The following is a 19,571-nucleotide window of genomic DNA, read 5'->3' on the forward strand; positions in this document are numbered from 1 at the left end:
GCCTCCGTAGGTGGACCGTCCGGAGGTGAGAGGGGGGCCGGTTCGTCCGGTAACGCCGGGGATGGAGCGGTTGGAGCCGGGCCGCGAACGGGTCTGGGCTGAACGGTGAGGCCGAGCGGTCCCGCGGGGCCGGTGGCGGCGGGGCCCGGCCTGACTCAGCGGCGACCGCTTCTGCGTCCCGGCTGCGGCTCCCGCGGGACGGCGGGCATGGCACGGTGCGGTCCCGGTACGGAACGGCGCAGGCACGGCGCGGCACCGGTACGTCACGCCGGGAGCTGTAGTCTCGGCACCGGCACCGCGCAGTACCGGCCCGGGCATCGCCGCCGGTACCGGCCATCGTCGGGGCCTGGGCATCAGCCGGAGACCTCCGGTCTCGGGGCTCCCTGCGGGACCCGGGCCGCCGCCGCTCGGGCACTGCCGGTGCCGCCGGTCCCGTCCCGTGGGTGCCGCTGTGGGTGATGCTCCCGAGGTGCTGCCGTGGCGGTCCAGGGCGGCAGGTGGCTGTCACCGTGACACACCGAGCGTAACGCGCTCTCGGTCCTCGCACTCATGGCGGCACGGCGGCGGCGGTGTCACCGGTAACAGTGGTGTCACCGGTAAGGTGACGGTGTCACTGACGCATGCGTGTCGGGATGGGGCCGGGACCCTTCTCTGTGCTCCCCGCCATTCCCAGGATATCCAGTCGAATCTCCTGCCGGGGATCTTCCCGAGAGGCTCCCTCTGCCGCGGTCGGGCACTCAAGACGCGGCCTCTGACACCCCGCAGGGTGACCGGGGTCCTGGGGATGGCGTGAGCCCTTACGGTACCTCCCATCACGCGTGTGGGGACACTCTGGGGACAGCCCCTGCCCGGCGGCATGGCACAGGCACGCTGTCCCGCCCGGGGATGCGAGTGCGTCCCCCACCCACCCCGGCTCTCCCAGCTCGGCTCATCCCGCGGCATTAATATTTCAGGAGCAGGGGGGAGGGCTCCGCTCTGCACATGCTCCCGCCGCTGTACCGAGTTATTTAGGTTAGCGGGAGCCGAGCGGGGCGGGGGGATTTGGGCGGTCGGGAACTCACTCCGCTCCCCGAGCATCGCCGTCGGGAGCCGCCAGCTCCCAGTGCGTGAACGGCCGGTTTGCCTCGCCGCGGGCCGGGACGGGCACTGCCACCGGGAAGCAGGGAAGGGTGCTGGGGCTGGAGCCGGTACGGAGCTGGGATGGAGCCGGTGCGAAGCTGGGGCTGCCCGCGCCCGCAAACCCACCTGTGCCCACCGCAGCACGGGCTGTGGCACGGGGATGCGCTGCTCGGGGTGGGGGGAAGTGGCTCTGGGGGGGACGTGGGCGAGCGGCCCTCGCTGTTAGCAGCCGGGCCACCGTGCCCGCTGCCAGATCCTCGGCAGCCCCGTGGCGGCTCCGCACGGCGCTCTGCCCCCGCCGGGCTGTCTGCCACCCCCCTCGCGTGTTTGTCACTTGAGAAGCGACCGGGACGGCTCCCAAAATAGAACCCGCCAGTCGCAGCAGCCCAGTTCGCACCGGCACCGCGGTGCTGCTGGGCCGGCACCGACGCGCTGCTCAGCTCCCGGTGCCCGCCGTCGGCGCCGCCCTCGGCCGCCGCTCTGGCACCTCACGGCCTCACTCTGCTCCCGTTTGTTTGGGCAGAGCGGCCGGGGGGCTGCGGCGTGGGACCGGGCCCGGACGACCTCTGCGTGCGCCCCGGCAGCGCCGCGGGACGGGCACGGACGCACGCCCGGGGCTTCGGTCGCCGTCGGGCCGTGATTAGCAGCTCCGGGCTGGACAATTAAAATGCAGCGGTAAGCGTCCCCCGCCTGGCCGGGCGCCCGGCAACAACCCCTCTCCTCACGGCCTGACGGGAATCTGGGCTGAATTCTTATTTTCATTAGGGTTTTTTGGCAAGAGCCGGCGGCAAACCGGCTGGGCCGGAGGCTCCCGGCCCTGGGCGCGTCCATCACCCGGCGTCGGGGCAGCAGTGGGTCGGAGGGTGCCGCAGGCCCTGACTGCCCTGTCATTACACCGGGGCGTGCTCGGCGCTGTGCCGGGGGCTTGGAAGGCGTTTGGGAGGGTGGGGACGGGCTGGGTGGCACCGCGCGCCCCGGGCGGCGTCCCCGCTCTGCGATCGGGACACGCCGGTGCTCGGCGGGGTCAGGGTTCTCCCGGTGGGTCAAGGTGCTCCCGGCGGGATCAGGGTTCTCTCCGTGTGTCAGGGTTCTCGGTGTGGATCAGGGTGCTCCCCGCGTGTCAGGGTTCGCCCCCGGGCTCTCACGTGTGCCGGCGTGTGCGGCAGTCGAGGTCCGGCTGGCCCGGTGACACCCCAGTTCATCCCGGCGGGGAATCCGGGGGTCCCTGCCCCGTCCCACACGAGCTCCCCACAGGTAGGATGCCGCAGAGCCCTGGGCGGCTGTGCCAGGTCCCACGGGCATCCATCCCCCCGCTCAGCCACGGCACGGCGTGGCCCCACGGCTCGTGGTGGGGTCCTGCCTCGGCTCTGCCGGCAGCTGCCCCGGTTATGCGGAGCAGGGCGGGCGATGGCAAGGGAGTGTCAGCTGCTCCTCGCCGGGGCGGGCGGGCAGCCCCCGGCCCCGCCGCAGCCCCTGCCCCAGCGCGGCGGTGCCCGGCAGCCGCGGCACCGCAGTGCGCGTGGCTCTGGCTCAGCGCCGCGCATGACTCAGCTCCGCTGCCGGAGCCAAGGGAGGGGGGGAAGATGGGGAGAGTCCTGGGGGGGACCCCTGCCTGCACCCCACTGCCGCGATGCCGCCAAACGGGCGCGGGACGGGGTTTGGCTCTCGCCGGTGCCGGGAGCTGGTGGGTGCGCACCTCGCCGTGCCGGGGGTGGCGGCGGCGCGGGGGCCTCGGTTCCAGCTGCTGCGGTGGTGGCTAAAAAATACCGACCCCCCCCGCAGCTGCGTGCGGTAACACGGCGGGGTGGGACGGGGGTCCCGGGGATCCCGGCCGCGGCGGGGGATGGATCGGCTCGGCTGCCGGTGGGGTTCAAGTGGCCACAGCCGTGCGACATCGCCGGTGCTGAGTCACCGTGGTGCTGTACCCGAGAGTGGGGGGACTGCGGCCACCGGGACCTTTTCCCCCCCAAACGGGCACTGGGGGGGTGACAGCAGCCCGGGGTGGCAGCGCCCCACAGGTCCGCACCGCTGCACCCCCAGGGCGCAGATGTGCGCTCTTAGTGCCCCCCCCCATTCCCCCGGGCTGTGGCGTGGGAGGGGGGGTTAGGGGGGCTGCCCCCCCAAGCCCCCGCCTGGCAGCTGGCCCGGGCCCCGCAGCCCCCCTCACCGAGCAGGGAAGCGGAATTAACGCCGCCGCTGCCGCTGCTGCCGTGCAGGGGGGCCGCGGGGGCACCGGGACCCCCACTCCTGGGAGGGGGCAGCAGGACCGCTCATCAGTTGCTCCACTAAAGCTTTTGGTGCAGGACAGTGAGATTGGGGCTCAGCGCCCCCCACTCTGCGCCAAGGCTCCCTGTGCCCTGCCATGCCAGGACTGCAGCCAGGGGGTCCTGGAGCCCCCAGCCATCTGGGCACAGGCTGCCTGCCGGCAGATGTTGCCCCTCTAAGCCCTGCTCTAATGGACCCCGATCCCGATCCTGGCCCCAGCAGATTAGGCAGCACCGGGGGCCAGAGAGGGGGGCCCTAAGCTTCTTATGGGCACCAGCCCCCAGGAGCCCCACGGGCTCACACAGGCCAGCAGCCCCTCAGCGCAGGGACAGTGGCCTCGGCAGTGCTTGCATCCCCTCGGCAGTGCCTGCATCCTGGGACCCCTTCCCCATGAGCCACATCCTGCACTGTATCCACGTCTCGCTCGCAGCAATACCCCAAACCTGGCTCCTCTGGGTACCCCTGTTCAGGGCGGGGATCCACCTGGCCGCGTGGGCCACTCTGGGGCTTCTGGGGGCCCTCGTGCCTCTCTGCCATAGCTTGGGGTGCCGCTGGAGTGGGGGGTCCCACAGATTGCACCGTGGCAGCCTGGCCCTGCTGCCCTTTGGTGTTGGAGCGCAGTTGGGATGGGCACCCTGGGTCCCCGTGCCCCCAGTGCCGGAGTGTGGGTGAGATGGGCACCCCAGATCCCGGTGGCCCCAGTGTCAGAGTCTGGGTGGGATGGATGCCCCGGATCCCGGTGCCCCTGGTGCGGGTGTGACCCCTGTCTCTTGGCAGCTGGGGCATGGCCGTCAATGTGTACTCGACGTCGGTGACCAGTGAGAACCTGAGCCGCCATGACATGCTGGCCTGGGTCAATGACTCCCTGCAGCTCAACTACACCAAGATTGAGCAGCTCTGCTCAGGTGGGCTTGGGGGGTGGTGTACGGGACATGGGGGGTGTTGCCAGGGTGTCCCCAGCCCCCCCTGACCGTGGCGTGGGCCCGGCACAGGGGCTGCGTATTGCCAGTTCATGGACATGCTGTTCCCCGGCTGCGTGCACCTGCGGAAGGTGAAGTTCCAGGCCAAGCTGGAGCATGAGTACATCCACAACTTCAAGGTGCTGCAGGCTGCCTTCAAGAAGATGGGAGTGGACAAAGTAGGTCCATGGGGATAGCGGGGGCTGCCCTGTGGGAGGCTGCTCCGCTGGGGTCCGTGCTGCTCTGTGCCAGTGTCCCCACCATGCCAGTGTCCCTGCTGTGTTAGGGGCACGCTGGGAGCACTGCCCTACCGGCCCCTCCGTGTCCCTCTAGATCATTGCAGTGGAGCGGCTGGTGAAGGGCAAGTTCCAGGACAATTTTGAGTTCATCCAGTGGTTCAAGAAATTCTTTGACGCCAACTACGATGGAAAGGAGTACAACCCGCTGCTGGCGCGGCAGGGCCAGGACGTCGCGCCCCCCCCTAACCCAGGTGATCACATCTACAACAAACCCAAGAAACCCATTGGCACTGCAGGTAATGTCCGGGGCCCCCCGGCGAGCGCTGCCCCCCGCCCTCTGCACCCCATGGCACGCTGGCCGTGGCCAGGCGTCCCCCTGAACCCCTGCCTGTGCCCTGCTCTGCTGCCTGCCTGCCTGCGACCGGGGGGGCCGGGCGGGTCTGCAGGGACACCGAGACAGCGGAGGAGCAGGGATCTTGGCTGCCTCCACCTGCCTGCTCAGCCTGGGCTGGGGCTGGTTTTTCACCGCAGGCCCCCTGGCTGCCATCCCCCCGTGCCGTGCCACCACGGCACAGCTCCCATGGGCACTGGGGGCTCCCTGTGCTGGCCCAGTGGGAGCTGTCAAGGTCTGGGACCTCCTCAGATCCCATGCTGAAGCCCAAACAAGTCACGAGCACCCTTGGAGGGCTGGGGGCAAGATTTGCCAGGGGAAACTGAGGCAGGGGGGAGGCTGAAGCTGGGAGAGCCTGGAGCCGTGGCTCTGCACAGGGTATCTGCCTGCCCTTGCTGCCCACTGCTGCCCCCACACAATGTGGGTGGGGGGGGTTCCCTGCTGGCAGCCCCCCCAGCCGGCATTAACCCATTGGTCCCCATGTGCTGTCAAGTTCCCCAGAGGACCTCCCCCACTGGCCCCAAGAACACCCGAACCCAGCCCGCCTCGGCAACGTGCCCAGCGGCATCCTACGGAAAAACTCGCCTGCCGCCCGCAACGGCGGCAGCGAGGCCGACGCGCAGATCCTGGAGCTCAACCAGCAGGTAGGGGTTCCCTGCCACGGGACTGGGGGGCATCACGGGGCTGGGGGCGACTGAAGGCTTCAGCCATGTAGGGGGGTCCCTGCCAGGGGCTGGGGCACACTGTGGGATTGGGGGGGCTGAAGGTTCTGGCCATTTCCCTCTCCCACAGCTGATGGACCTGAAGCTGACAGTGGATGGGCTGGAGAAGGAGCGGGATTTCTACTTCAGCAAACTGCGGGACATTGAGCTCATCTGCCAGGAGCACGAGAACGAGAACAGCCCCATCATCACAGGCATCGTCAGTGTCCTCTATGCCACAGAGGTGAGGGCCGGGCACCTTGGGAGGCCCCTGGAACTCATGTCCCTATCCTGCTTTCTGGACTTCCCTGGGAGGGGAGGGAATCCCTTCCCCCCCAGTCACTCTCAGCCTTGTTCATTCCATGGGGTGCCAGGAGGGGGTTGGGCTTTGCCAAAGCCCTCGTGCCATGCTAGTGGGTGGTTGATGTGCCCACCTGTGCCACCTTTGTGCCCATGTCTGCCATCTTTTCCCCCCAGGAGGGCTTTGCCCCACCAGAGGATGACGAGCTGGAGGAGCAGCCGCCAGAGGACCAGGACGAAGTACTAGCCCCGGCCCGCGCCCGCGCCCCCCCGCGCCACCCCCCACCATAGACATTTAAGGTCCGAGCCCGCGCCTCGCCCTGCACTGTCACACGTCATCGCGGTCTCTGGCAGCTCCAGGGGGAACCCACCATCTCCATAACCAGCCGACATCCTTGGGCGAGGAGCGCGGCTGCGCTGGGGGCTGGCGACGGGCTCTGGCCCCGTGCTGGGGCCTGGCCTGTGCCACCCCCTCCCATATTTATTTCTGTTGTCGCCCTGGTGTGAGCGAGTGCCACAGCCGCCCTGGTGTCCTGCCTGCCCACGGTGAGAGTGAGAAGGAACACCGAGTCCTCGGGGGCTGGCCCGGGATGGCGTGTACTGCTCACCTTGCTGGGACGCCCATGGCCCCACGAGCCCCGTGGCGGAGTGAGTGCTGGCCTGGCAGCCTGTTGGAGTGGGAGGCCACGGAACAGAGGAGAGAGATGTTGGTTCAGGTTCCTGGGAAGATGAAAAGAAAACCCCAGCCCAGTATGGCCATGGCAGCGGGGGGCACCTGCAGCCAAAGGGGTTCCCGGGTTGGAGCCTGTCCTCACCACGGCGTGGAATGGCAGCGGCCCTCTCCTCTCGCCGTGGCCCCCATGGAGCCGGGGCTGGGGTGGGTCACCGCAAGGGCTCGCAGCGCCCACCTGCCCTGGCTGCCGCGTCCCTGTCGCATCGCTTGTCTGGTCCATCACTCCGGTCGCAACGCTGCATCTGTGTTCGGTTTTATTTAAATAAACTCGTGTGGTAACACTGCGTCCTGCCCATGCTGGGGTTCGCTGCAAGGTCTTGGACCCGCTTCCTGGGCTGGGGGTTCTTCTTTGCTGACAGACCCTCGGCAGGAGGGTGGGAAGCTGGAGTCGACCTGGGTGGAGGTTCCGGGACCGCAGCATGTGAGGAGGGTCGGGATTGAGTTTGGGTGACCAGTTTCTTCAGAGGTAATTTTGGGATATTAAAGCCCGGAGAGGCCCTGGCCCGTACTCCTGCCTCAGACGGGATTCAGCAGGGTGCGGGACGGTACGTATCGGGATTCAATGGTGCGGGCACGGGTCACACCATCGCCGCACACAAGGAGCAACAGAGAGCACAGGACCGCCCCCGCGTTTCACCAAAGCTCAGTGTTTTTCTATTTTTGACCACCAAAACCAGGGGAGAGCGCGAACGCAGTCCCCCACTACCACAAATTATGCAGTCGAGTTTCCCGCATTTGGGGAAATCGCAGGGGTCAAGCACACCCGGAGTGCAAGGGATGAGCCTCGCCCTGGGAAAACCACCTGGCCTGATCATGGTGTCTCCCCTGCCAGGTAAGTATGAGGTACCAACCCCGCCGCCCGCACGCCCCGCCCGCCGCACGCCCCCACAGCACACGGCCACCCCGACACCAGCCCCGCCCCGAACCGGCCCCGCGCTGCGCCGCGGCCCGCACGGCCCGGCCCGCGCAGCGCCCGCGGACGCGCGAGGGCGGCGGCGCCCGTGCGCGGGCTGTGTCTCGGCATGCCGCGCGGCGCTGCCTCATTTGCATGGACATGCCCATACACCCCCTCGGCACCGCTCCCGCCCCGGTTTCATTTGCATGGACACGCCTTCCCCCCAGACCCCGCCTCCTGCCCTCTATCGGCGCAGCGCCCCCTGGCGGCGCGGCGGAACGGCCCCCGCTCCTCCCGGGCGCAGCCCTCCTGCCCAAGGCACGGATCCAGATCCCAACGGATCGAGATCAGGAAGGGAAGGAAGCAGGATGCTGCTGTTTAACAGGATGCTTGTCGGCAGTCGGTGCCAGGTACAGGAAAGAAACTCCGCCAATCACAAGGAGCAGACAGGATGGGCATTTCCCAAGCCATGCCCGTAACGACGGGAAGAAGTAGAAGAGAAGGAAGGACAAGAGCCAAAAGAAATTTCCAAATCTGTTCTCAGGGACAGCGAAGAGGCAGAAGGCAAGCTGTAATTCAGGGACAAAGTCACGAGTGGTGATTAACACCCCTCCAAAAGTGTCAGGGTGCGGGTCCCGGACAGGATGGGCTGAGCATGGACAGAAGGAAAAATCGGAAGAGGAAGAAATTGGGCTGGACTGAAGGGGACCGGAGGCATCTCCTGTTTCCCTGGCCAATCCTTTGGTTCCAGTTAGGCCAGGGAATGGAACAATGGATTTTCTAGTGCATACAGGAATATCTTCTTCCATGGTTACTGGCTGTAAGGGACCTTTAAGTAAAAGGAATGGCGTTGTTGTTGCTGCAATGAGAGGAAATCCCTCAGGGCAGGAAATCCCTCAGGGCAGGAAATCCCCCAGGGCAGGAAATCCCTCAGACTGTCTTACAGCCCATGGAATTCGGGACTGGGAACGCAAAATGAGCCCATCGCTTTCTCCATGTGGCCGAGTGTCCTTTGCCATTGCTCGGGGTTTGCAGTACGAGTTAAATGCACAATTAACTTTTCCTAAGGACTCTGCCCAGTTTGCATATTCCTCTGGAAAATGCATGGAAAGCGCAGCTCTGCCCATTCACCCAGGGAAACCTGCAGAAGAGGAAATGCCCGGTGGAGTTTTAGGTGCGCTCGTACCACTGCTCTTGGCTTTGGGAATCCCGGGGCGAGAGGGAAACGTGAGTCCGGTAAAAGCTGAACTGAAACCAGGAGTGCAACTGGCAAGAAAAGACCAACCCCGATAAAATGAGAGGCCCAGCGAGGACTGGAAGTGTTAATAGGCTCTTTTTTAGCGTTTGGCTTATTGCCATTTCGAATTTACCACTCTAATCCTCCCAGAGAAGAAGCCTAAGTCACCGGGATAGACAAGTGGAAGAGTTACAGGAACTTAACGCCCAGACTGCTGACGTCCTTCTGGTTGTCCCAAATCCCGACACCCTTCTCGCCTCAGAGCCAGAGGCCGGTATGGGCTCTGTGGTGTTGGATGTGAGGGACATCTTCTCTCGTATCCTTGTGGGTGAACAGAGTCACCTTGTCTGTGCCTTTGAATGGGAAAATCCAACTCCAGAGGGGAAAATGATATCTCAAGATTGGAATGAAACTTTGCAATTGTTTTCAGTTGTTCATCAGGACCTGCAGTCAGACCAATTCCACTGTGAACGCCGCACACTTGGCTAATCTTCTGTGCTAGGGAAAAGAGAAGCCCAAGAGGAACGGGCTGTCTGGACGAGAGGTACCGGGAGGGTCCCCAGCAGGACCGGGCAGTAGCTGGGGAAAAGGGAATTCCGGCAGCGGGAGATGGTGAGCGCTGACCCATCGGCCGCTCACTCGGAACAGAACCCGACCCAGACGGGGGAAGAGCTGCGCCCGCGGGCCCGGGGCAGCGGCTCCCGGGGCGGAGCCGGGGCCGGGCGGGTCCGAGGAGCGGCGGGGGCGGGGCCGGAGCCGGCCCGGGGGCGTGTCCATGCAAATGAGGCAGCGCCGCGCGGCATGCCGGGACACAGCCCGCGCACGGGCGCCGCCGCCCTCGCGCGTCCGCGGGCGCTGCGCGGGCCGGGCCGTGCGGGCCGCGGCGCAGCGCGGGGCCGGTTCGGGGCGGGGCTGGTGTCGGGGTGGCCGTGTGCTGTGGGGGCGTGCGGCGGGCGGGGCGTGCGGGCGGCGGGGTTGGTATCTCATACTTACCTGGCAGGGGAGACACCATGATCAGGCAGGTGGTTTTCCCAGGGCGAGGCTCATCCCTTGCACTCCGGGTGTGCTGACCCCTGCGATTTCCCCAAATGCGGGAAACTCGACTGCATAATTTGTGGTAGTGGGGGACTGCGTTCGCGCTCTCCCCTGGTTTTGGTGGTCAAAAACAGAGCATTTGTTATCAATAATATAACTCGGCTTTTTCCGGCATTAATTGGAACTTCCTCTCTCTCAGAGCTGTGGTCTCAGAGGCGGTTCCCGCTCAAGTGCTGCCTCTGGGGGCTGGAGAGCTCACAGTGGGTGAGCAGGTCCCAGTGTAGACGTTCCTACTGCTCACCTTCGCCTTGACCTGGGCGCGCACCCACCGCGGAGAATTTGTATGGCCGCCCTCCCGTCGGTTCCACCGAGCCCCCGCGTACCCATGGAATACAGGACTTCTTTAACGTAAGCACCTTAGTATCAAGTATAGATTAATAAAAGCTGGGTGTTGGCTGCTATGCTTGACTGCCACTGCTTTTGCAAGAAAAGAATCCTAGCCCTGGAAGGGGCTATGATGATCAGTGAATAGGAGACGCTATGTCTAACGCTAACTGCTCTTGGAAAAACAAAACCGGAGTGGACTAGGATGATAAGGGAATGGAATGCGAGCTAATGTGTCTGACTACCCGCTGTTGTGCAGAACAGGGGCCTAGCCCCTGTGGGCTAAGCGACAAGAAGGAAGACACATCCTAACTGCTGTTTTAATGACAAATAGAAGAACTGTCACAAAGGGTAGAAAAATGTAATAAGAGAATAATCAATACACAACTATAGATGAAGCATAACTAATATACCGATAAAGAGTGTAATAGTAAAATTGTGTATTAGCAAAATAGGTGTGTGATGAATGTATTAGATAGTAATAGCATGCCAAGTTTGTAACCCTAAGATTAGGAAACCACAAGTTATGTAAGACCCCAACCCCTTATGACTATAACTTTTAGATAAATTAACAAAAAGGGAGGAAGCCGAACTGGTAAACATAAATAACCTCTGTAAGATGAACATGGGGGACAAGCATATGGAGGTGTTAACCCCTGTGTGCTCCCCCCGCTGGGCCAATAAAGCACTTTACAGTCCCTTGCTGTGGAGTAGATTCCTTTGAATCACCCACCCCTCCCCCAGGAAGGAACTAGAAGGACATACAGCGAGGACCTGCAGTTTTATTGATCCCAAGCAGCCTTGAGGATGCCCAGGCCACAGAGCCTCCAGCCCAGGCACGGCCCCCTGCCCTGCTCAGGGGGTCTTGGCCTTCCTCCGCTGGGTGCCCCACAGCAGCAGGGACAGGGACACAGTGGCAGTGCCCAGGATTCCGCTGAAGAGAAGCATCGGGAACGTGCCCTGCCCGGGACCGGGAGTGAGCATCACCGCTCCCTGCAGCCCCTGCTGATCTGGCCAGGGCACAGCCAGAGAGAGGTCCAGTCCCACAGGCACTCACCTCACGCAGGCACTTGTAGCCATGGAAGGGATTGTCACAGAGGCACTGGACGAGGCCGGGGCCGTCGGGGGCACATACAGAGTTTTCAGGACATGGCCAGGCTGGCAGAGCAGAGCAGGGGGTCAGGGGCCAAGGCCAGACCCCACTGCCAGCCCCATGTACCCCCTGCCAGGGTCACAGTCCCCCACCATACCGAGTTCCACAGAGCTGTTGCAGGGGTTCCTCTGTTCCTGGCACAGCCGACTGCTCCCATCCACTGTCACGTCCTGCCAGGCGTCACTCCCACCCGGACACTCCAGCGCCAGTGGCACCGCGCTGGGGGCAGAGCTCAGCACTGACACCACAGTGCCCCCCCCCAAGCCCCTGACTCCCCCCAGCACTCACAGGCTCTGCAGGTGGATGAAGCCCAGGAAGGAGCCATTGGGGAGAGTTGTCAGGGGGTTCTCAGTCAAGTCCCTGCGAGCACATGGACCTTCAGTCCCATTCGGCACTCCCAGCCTGGCAGGCACCAGGGGTACCCCCGGCACCTCACCAAGCCTCAGGCAGTTCCCATGCACCCACCTCCCCCACCCAAGGCCCTGGGGGTGCAGCCCTACAGCCAGGGCTCAAAGGTCTCAGCGGAGCGGCTTGAGGGACCACTTGGTCATTAACAAAAACACTGATGAGCTGGGGTGTCATGGTGCCCTGAGGGCCACCATGGCTCACTGGGCTCATTTGGACACTGAGCCCTGACAGTGCCCTGGATGTGGCCGTATAGATGAGTTACTTCCCTGACTCCCTGACTCCCATCTCTCCAACCTGGGGACAAGGACACTGTGTGGGACTGTGGCAAAAGCCAAGATGTGTGGCTCCTGTCTCACCTGCCAGCACAGGCCCCCGCTGGAGGGCTGTCCTGTGACAAGGTGCACCATGACAGAACTCCAGAAGGATCTGTCCCATGGTCCCACTGAGCACAGGGGTGAGGTTGCCTGGACAGACGGGTCCCAGGGCTCCCCTTTTAAAAATAAGGGTGGTTTCCGTTTGTCCCGACCCTGCGGACTGTTACAGCCAGCCACGAGGGCAGAGAGCGGCCGCTGTCCACTGGGGTGCTGGGACCAGCAGAGCAGGGCTGTGCTGGCCTGGGCCCATGGGAATGTCCCACCAAAGCTGCCCCAACCCCCTCTCCCAGCCCGGCCCATCTCCTTGCAAGGGCCAAAGGGGGCACGGGGAAACTCACAGGATGATGGCAGTGGTGGCCTCGGCCAGTCCCAGGGGTACACTGTGCAGGGAGCAGTTGCTCAGGTCCAGCCTGGGAAAGGACAGTGGTTGGGGGAGACAGCAGCATGCCTGTCCCCTACACTTTCCCCTCATGCTCCTGTGACCCCCAGCACCCATCCTGGTCCCTGCCTGTACCTGCCTGTGCCTGCCCCCCCGCACACCACCCAGGATGCTCCATCCAGGCATTCCCACCCCCGCCGTTCCCCTGACACCGCTGTGAACCCAAACACCCATCCCAGCACTCCCCACCCCCGAGCACCCCAGCACCCCAGACTCGACCCCAGCACCTGCATCCCCGTCCTCCCCGGGCCCCCCGTACCCCAGAAGCCGCCCTGGGGACAGGCCCCGCTCCCGGCAGCAGCGCCCGTCGCTCTCAGTGTCGCCCCGGGACTCACAGAACCGGGACACGATGGAGCCGTTCCGCGGCGGCCCCGGGCAGAGCCCGCACACCTGCAGAGGTCGAGGGGTCATGGGCAGCACCGACACCCGGGGCACCCGGGACTCCCGTGCATCCCGCGATCCCCGAGCCCCGAGCCCCGGGACCCCCCGAACCCGCTCCCCGGAAAAGAACAACCTCCTCGGCCTTAGGGCAACCACGACTTCCCTGACGCCCGGGCACCTCCAAGCCGGGCACCCCGGACCTCGGGACAGCCCCGATCGGGGACTCACTGACCCTCGGTTTCCCCCCCGGGACCTCCGTTCCGGGCACTCCCTGACCTCTCGGCAGCTCTGATCCGTGACATCCTCTGCCCACCAGAGCCCCCCATTTCCGTGACCCCGGCCCTGTTCTCCGTTGCTCACCGCGACCCCGCGGGTGGCCCGGGGCAGCAGCGGCAGCAGCAGCAGCAGCAGCAGCACGCACCCGCCCATAGCCCCGCCAGCCCCGGGCACGCCCGCGCCACCGGGGAGCCCCAACCGGACGGGGCAGGTCCGTGCCCGTCCTCCCCGCCCCCCCCCCCCCCCGGGCCTGGCGCCCTCTGGACCCGAGCGAGGCCACGGAGGGGCCCCCCGCAGCGCGGGCGCCGGGCGGGGTGACCGCCTGAGGCGGCGGAGCGCGGCGGGGCCCGGAACGGGGCCGGGATGGGGATGGGAATGGGAGAACGAGGACGGGGACGGGGACAGCCGCAGCCCAACGCGGGACCGGCGGTGATGCCGTCAGCACCTGGCGGCCGAGCGGGAGAGGCCGTAGGAGCCGCCCCGCCTGCTCTGCGTCATCCCCAGGCGCCCCGGCTGTCAGGCGGCACATGGGGTGAGTGCCGCCGTGGCCGGTGAGTGTTGCGCCAGGACCGCCGCGACAAGGTCACCGCCGCCGGGACCTGGTGCACTGCAGGCAGCGGGGGCCGGGAGCGGGGACACCGGGGACGGGGAGCAGAGCCCCGGGATGGGGGCACCGGGGACAGGGAGCAGAACCCGGGGATGGGGACACCGGGGACGGGGAGCAGAGCCCCTTAGACCCCGGGATGAGGACAGCGGGGACACCGAGGACGGGGAGCAGGGCCTGGGGCACCGGTGACAGCGCTGGGCAGCGGCGCCTCAAGCGGGGTCAGAGTACACGGGATGATAAGGAAGGGTGTGAGGGAGCACGAGGAGCGGGGACACCGGGGAAGGCATGCTGAGGACGCCAGGGACAGGGGCAGCAGATTCACCAGCCAGGGACATGGGGCACCCTAGGGCTGGGAGAGCGGGGCCCAGAGCTGGGGCTGCTGAGTTTTGTGGGGGACATACTGTGACCTCTGGGTGAGAGGGCAGCAGGGCCTCAGTGGAGTGACCGGGACACCAGGGCTTGGGATCACCAGGTGATGGGGATGTGGGGACACCAGGGCTGGAGGCAGCAGAGTCTCAAGGACACCGAGGGGCCTGTGGGGCATGGGAGCCTTGGGCCGGGGCCATCCAGGAGGCTGGGGCTGTTGTGTGCCCATTGGGAACACAGTGTAACCTCCCATGTTTAGTCTGGATGGGGGAATGTGGGGGAATGTGACCTTGGACCCTGGCCGGGAGCGGCTGTGCATGGAGCCGTGTCCTGGTCAGGGACAGAGCAGGCCTGGTGGTGGCAGAGACACTGCCCTCTCACCCCATTCCCCACCCAGACACTGCTGGCACTGCCGACGCCGCAGAACCCCACGCCAGCTCAGCCGCCCCCGGCCCTGCGGCAGGCAGGCCCAGGCAGGCCGTGCCAGGGGTGCCAGGAGGGGCTCAGCCTAATCCCACCAAGCATTTCCCAGGCAACCATTCCTCCAGGGATCACGATGGGATCATGGCGGGCACTGTGCCACTCCCTGCCTGCCACCCCCAGTCCAGACTTGTCCTCCCTGTGCCCCTAACTCTGCCCCGCTGGGAGAGAGGGTCCCCCACAGCCTGCAGCCCCTTGCAGGCCAGGAAGGCAGGGTATCCGCGGCCCTGTGGCACCTGCCACTCCCAGGTCCCGGCAGTCCTCTGCATGGGGGGGGAGTCAGGGGCAGCAATCTGCCCAGCTGTCCCCTCCTGTTCCACAGCGGCTGGAGCAAGGGCAGGGGCAGAGCACAGGGTGCCAGAGCCGGTGGATGCTCAGGGGTCTGCTCCACCTGGCTGATGCCCAGAACCCCTGAGGCTGCCAGCTCCCCTCTGTCCATTCCACCCCTATGTCCATCCCTGGCCATGTGGGCTGTGTGGTGTGGGGGTCACCCTGCCCAGCTTCTGTGCTCTGGGACAAAAGTGTGGGGCTCCTCCGGTCCCTCCTCTCCAGCGCAGACTGGGCTCCGTGCCTTCCCCAGCCCTGTCCATGTGTCCTGCGGGGCCAGGGGCTGCCAGTGGGGCCGATTCTGCTGCAGGAACGACTGCCCCAGTGCTGGCTGTGCCCTGCTGGCCCCAGAGCATTGGGCTGGCATGAGGGCCAGGGTAGTTATGTCCCTGGTGTCCTCATCCCGGGGCTCTAAGGGGCTCTGCTCCCCGCCAAGGGCTTGGCCAAGCTCTTGCACTGGGGGCAGTTCCGCCAGGGCTGTGGGGTGCTGGAGTGGTTGGGCTGGGTTGACTTTGGTGCTGGTGGGACCGGTGCTGCCGGGTTTGGTGGGGCCATGCAATGCTGGGGCGGTTGGGCCAGGTTGGGTTGGGCTCGGGTGGGACCAGCACTGAGGGCTCAAGGCTGTTCAGCTCTGGGGGTAGCCATGTTGGGTTTGGCTCAGGTGGGATTGGGGCTGACCTGCTGTGGGGCAGCTGCGTTGGATTTGGCTCCACTGGGACTGGCTCTGCTGGGCTCGAGGCTGTCCTGCTCCAGGGGTGGTCGTGTTGGGTTTGGCTCAGGTGGGATTGGAGCTGTCCTGCACCGGAGGCAGCTGTGTTGGGTTTGGCCAGTTCTGCCGGGGCTGGTGGTGCCGGTGCTGCGGGGGGCCTGGGTGCGACTGTTTTTGCAGCCATTGTCTTTGTGCTCTTTGAAGACGCTCCAGTTTCCTTCAATGGAGCAGGTGGGGCGGCCCAGGCGTGGCCAAGCTCAGCCCAGAGGGAGGAGGAGGAGGAGGAGGAGGGTCCAGCTGTTTTTTCCCCACACTGGGTCCTTGAGGCTGAGACAGAGCGAGCGAAGGTCCCTGCAGCACTGACACGTCCCTCCTGCAGCTGCCAGCGCCAGGCTGATGCTGGTCAGGACGTGTTGCCGGGGTCAGGTGTGCCCATGAGGCCGGCAGGGCGTAGGTGGCTGGGCAGCAGCAGCACCGGCAGGGCAGCGGCGCAGGGACACGCTCACCATGGAGTTCACGGCCATCGACTACAGCATCTTCGCACTGCTGCTGGTGCTGTCATCAGCCATCGGGCTGTTCTATGCACTGACCGGCGACCGGCAACGCACGGTGCAGGAGTTCCTGCTAGCCAACCGTGACATGGGCTGCCTGCCCGTCGCCCTGTCCCTGCTGGCCTCCTTCCAGTCAGCGGTAGCCATCCTGGGCGTGCCTGCTGAGATCTTCCGCTTCGGCACCGAGTACTGGTTCCTCGGCTGCTCCTATTTCCTGGGTCTGCTCATCCCAGCACACATCTTCATTCCCGTCTTCTACCGTCTGCGCATCACCAGCACCTATGAGGTGAGCAGAGGGGATGCAGGGAGTGCAGGGGGTTGTGGGGAGAACGGAGGACCCTGCAGTCAGGTGCCCTGACCTCTCTCCTTGCAGTACCTGGAGCTGCGCTTCAACAAGACAGTGCGAGTCTTGGGCACTGTCACCTTCATCTTCCAAATGGTGAGTGGAGCTAGGCGTGTGGGAGGTGCAGAGTTTGGGGGTTAGGGCATGGCTCAGCACTGCTCTCCCATCCCCGCAGGTCATCTACATGGGAGTGGTGCTCTACGCCCCCGCACTGGCCCTCAACGCAGGTATGATGAGGACAGGTGGGGGGCAATGCCAGGAGGCTGCTGCCCCTCACCCCATTAATGGCCTCTGCCACTTCCAGTGACGGGCTTTGACCTCTGGAGTGCGGTGCTGACCATGGGGCTTGTCTGCACACTCTACACTACACTGGTGAGTCCCTGCTGCCGCAGGTGCCCTTTGCCCCTGCCGTGCCAGGGTGAGCACTGTCATCCTGCGGTGACGGGCACCGTGTGTCCCCAGGGTGGGCTGAAGGCCGTCATCTGGACAGACGTGTTCCAGACGCTGGTGATGCTGGCAGGACAGGTTGCCGTCATCGTGGTGGGCGCATGGCGGGTGGGGGGCATGGCCCGTGTCTGGCGCGTGGCTGAGCAGGAGGGCAAGATCGCCGGCATTGAGTGAGTGATCTCCTGGGACCCCCCTGTCATGCTGTGGGAACGCTGGGTGGGGGAGAGGGATCCTGGTGTGGTGTAGTGGTCCATCCCTGTTACTCTCTTTCCCATGGGGTGTGGGGTGCCGGTGAGGACCTGTCACCATCGCCCCCCCCCGCCATGGTCCTCCCCACAGCCTGGACCCCAACCCCCTGGAACGTCACACCTTCTGGTCTCTGGCTGTGGGGGGGATCTTCATGATGCTGTCGCTGTACGGGGTGAACCAGGCGCAGGTGCAGCGCTACCTCAGTGCCCGCAGCGAACGGGAGGCCAAGCTGTGAGTGGGGCTGGGACTGGAGGTCCCAGTGGCTGGGATGGGCCCCCCGCCACTCCCCGTGTCTGACACCCACACGGCATCCGCAGCTCCTGCTACGCCGTGTTCCCCTGCCAGCAGATTGTGCTCTGCCTCAGCTGCCTCACTGGCCTCGTCATGTTCGTGTATAACCAGGAGCACCCGCTGGCACCCACCCATAGCTCCTCTGACCAGGTGGGTGAAGACCCTCTCCCCTGTCCCCTCCTGCCCCAGCCCCTGCACTGACCTCCTGCCACAGCTGGTGCTGTTCTTCGTGATGGACGTGCTGCGGGACCTGCCGGGGCTGCCCGGGCTCTTTGTCGCCTGCCTCTTCAGTGGCTCCCTCAGGTGAGTGGGCAGCCCTGGGGCGGTGGTTCAGGTGTCCCGGCCGAGCCCCCTCCTGCTCCCTCTCCTCCCCAGCACCATCTCCTCTGCCTTCAACTCACTGGCCACGGTGACCATGGAGGACCTGGTACGGCCGCACTTCCCTGAGCTATCGGAGTCGCGGGCCACGTTGGTCTCCAAGCTGCTGGGTGAGTGGATAGGGGTGGCCGGGGGGAGCAGCTGCAGGGCTGGCATGGTGGGGGGGTCCCCAGCACCACCGTGACACCCCACTCCCCTCCCCAGCTCTCGGTTACGGGCTGCTATGCCTGGGGATGGCGTATGTGTCCTCCATGCTGGGACCTGTGCTGCAGGTAGGCACAGGGCCGCAGGACCCCTGGCTCTGGCACCCCAAATGGGGTGAGGGACCCTCGGCTCTGGCACCCCCAGGGGCACGGGACTGGTGCTGAAGGTCATGTCCCCGCAGGCAGCCATCAGCATCTTCGGCATGGTGGGGGGTCCTCTCCTGGGGCTCTTCTGCCTTGGCATGTTCTTCCCTTGCGCCAACCCCACAGTGAGTGTCCCCGACCCCGTCAGTGTCCCCCAGCCCCATGCGGGTTGGTGGGGAGGTGTGGGGCACCCTGAGTCCAGACAGGGGTCAGTGTCCTTCTTTGTCCCCTGTCCCAGGGAGCTGCCGTGGGGCTGCTGGCTGGACTGGTCATGGCTTTCTGGGTAGGCATCGGCAGCATCCTGCACGGCACAGGAGGGGCCAAGGGGGTGCCCCCAGCCAACAGCACAGCGCTCCCCACTGTGGGCAACCTCAGCACTGTCCTGGCTACCACCTTGCTGCCCCCCACATCAGCACCCCCAAGGTGAGTGGGATGGGGGCTCAGGGACAGGGTGTGCAGGGTGTGGAGGTGCTGCCCCACACACCCCCTGACCCTGTGTCCCCCAGCCCCACGGGGCTGCAGCGGTTCTACAGCCTGTCCTACATGTGGTACAGTGCCCACAACTCCACCACTGTCATCCTGGTGGGGGTCCTGGTCAGCCTGCTCACTGGTGAGTGTGGGGTGGCAGGGGCCACTGTGATACCCCTGCCCCACTCACGGCCCTATATCCCCAGGCCCCACGCCGGCAGCGGCACTGGACCCCCGCACCATCTCCCCTGTACTGCCATGGCTGCTCTGCTGCCTGCCCCCCAAAATCCGGCAGTGGTTCTGCTGTGGGGTAGGTGACCCTGCCCAGGTGAGGGACAGACTCCCGCACCCCGGGGGGGGGGACATGGGGGGTACCCTCCCATGCCTCTGCTGCCCCCACTGTGCTCTGCCCGCTCCCCGCTCTGTCCCCACAGGCCCCTGGCCATACGGATGCCACGGAGAAGAGCAATGGGGTGCCCAATGGCCTGATCCCCCCTGGCCCCGACCGGCAGGGGGAGGAGGAGGAGGAAGGACAGGGCTACATCCGCAGTGCTGGTGCCCCCTCCTACACCCTGCAGGAAACCTCCTTCTGATACCCCCAGCATGAGGGTCTTGGCCACCCCCGGTCAGGGGGCTCAAACCCTGGTGGGGCATCCACAGACAGCTGGGGAGTGCCGAGTAACAGGCGGTTGGGTCTCTGCAGTGATGCTGGTGGGCTG

The 19,571-nt window shown here is 65.5% G+C and overlaps 3 protein-coding genes, 1 long non-coding RNA gene and 2 other non-coding genes across 9 annotated transcripts; 4 read left to right on the plus strand and 2 right to left on the minus strand.

Moving 5' to 3' along the window:
• The first annotated feature begins 1,395 nt into the window (after positions 1-1,395).
• On the plus strand, positions 1,396-6,991 carry MAPRE3 (microtubule associated protein RP/EB family member 3). The gene is given in 8 exon segments (XM_039569854.1): positions 1,396-1,794; positions 4,162-4,289; positions 4,377-4,522; positions 4,677-4,878; positions 5,467-5,499; positions 5,502-5,617; positions 5,766-5,918; positions 6,152-6,991. Coding segments are annotated over 8 exon segments (900 nt in total). The 5' UTR covers positions 1,396-1,786; the 3' UTR covers positions 6,266-6,991.
• Positions 6,992-7,381: 390 nt separating this feature from the next.
• On the minus strand, positions 7,382-7,547 carry LOC120411815. The gene has a single exon (XR_005604367.1). It is a non-coding gene; the product is annotated as a U1 spliceosomal RNA (small nuclear RNA).
• A 245-nt stretch (positions 7,548-7,792) lies between these two features.
• LOC120411730 lies at positions 7,793-10,960 on the plus strand. Its single transcript, XR_005604232.1, has 2 exons — positions 7,793-9,383; positions 10,074-10,960. It is a non-coding gene; the product is annotated as an uncharacterized LOC120411730 (long non-coding RNA).
• LOC120411813 lies at positions 9,825-9,988 on the plus strand. The gene has a single exon (XR_005604365.1). It is a non-coding gene; the product is annotated as a U1 spliceosomal RNA (small nuclear RNA).
• A 60-nt stretch (positions 10,961-11,020) lies between the features above and the next one.
• On the minus strand, positions 11,021-13,507 carry ATRAID (all-trans retinoic acid induced differentiation factor). Its single transcript, XM_039569488.1, has 7 exons — positions 13,290-13,507; positions 12,892-13,022; positions 12,532-12,603; positions 11,700-11,771; positions 11,509-11,630; positions 11,316-11,416; positions 11,021-11,218 (listed from the first exon to the last, which is right to left on the minus strand). Exons 1-7 carry the CDS (start codon positions 13,440-13,442, stop codon positions 11,114-11,116), a joined length of 756 nt encoding a protein of 251 aa, XP_039425422.1. The 5' UTR covers positions 13,443-13,507; the 3' UTR covers positions 11,021-11,113.
• Positions 13,508-13,607: 100 nt separating this feature from the next.
• On the plus strand, positions 13,608-19,565 carry SLC5A6 (solute carrier family 5 member 6). 4 transcript variants are annotated; one of them, XM_039569485.1, is made up of 16 exons: positions 13,608-13,840; positions 16,158-16,615; positions 16,703-16,768; positions 16,848-16,899; positions 16,977-17,044; positions 17,135-17,289; positions 17,459-17,599; positions 17,686-17,809; positions 17,874-17,962; positions 18,035-18,147; positions 18,242-18,309; positions 18,423-18,509; positions 18,623-18,807; positions 18,891-18,994; positions 19,059-19,180; positions 19,287-19,565. In XM_039569485.1, the coding sequence occupies exons 2-16, from the start codon at positions 16,286-16,288 to the stop codon at positions 19,443-19,445; spliced, it is 1,863 nt and encodes a 620-aa protein (XP_039425419.1). In that variant the 5' UTR covers positions 13,608-13,840; positions 16,158-16,285; the 3' UTR covers positions 19,446-19,565. The 4 variants fall into 4 exon arrangements, with proteins under 4 accessions (XP_039425419.1, XP_039425420.1, XP_039425421.1 ...); XM_039569486.1 differs by having other exon boundaries at positions 13,608-13,821; XM_039569487.1 differs by lacking the exon at positions 13,608-13,840 and having other exon boundaries at positions 14,006-16,615; positions 19,059-19,162.
• Positions 19,566-19,571: the final 6 nt, after the last annotated feature.

The sequence above is a fragment of the Corvus cornix genome, chromosome 3 (genome assembly GCF_000738735.6).
Source record: "Corvus cornix cornix isolate S_Up_H32 chromosome 3, ASM73873v5, whole genome shotgun sequence".
NCBI lineage: Eukaryota > Metazoa > Chordata > Aves > Passeriformes > Corvidae > Corvus > Corvus cornix.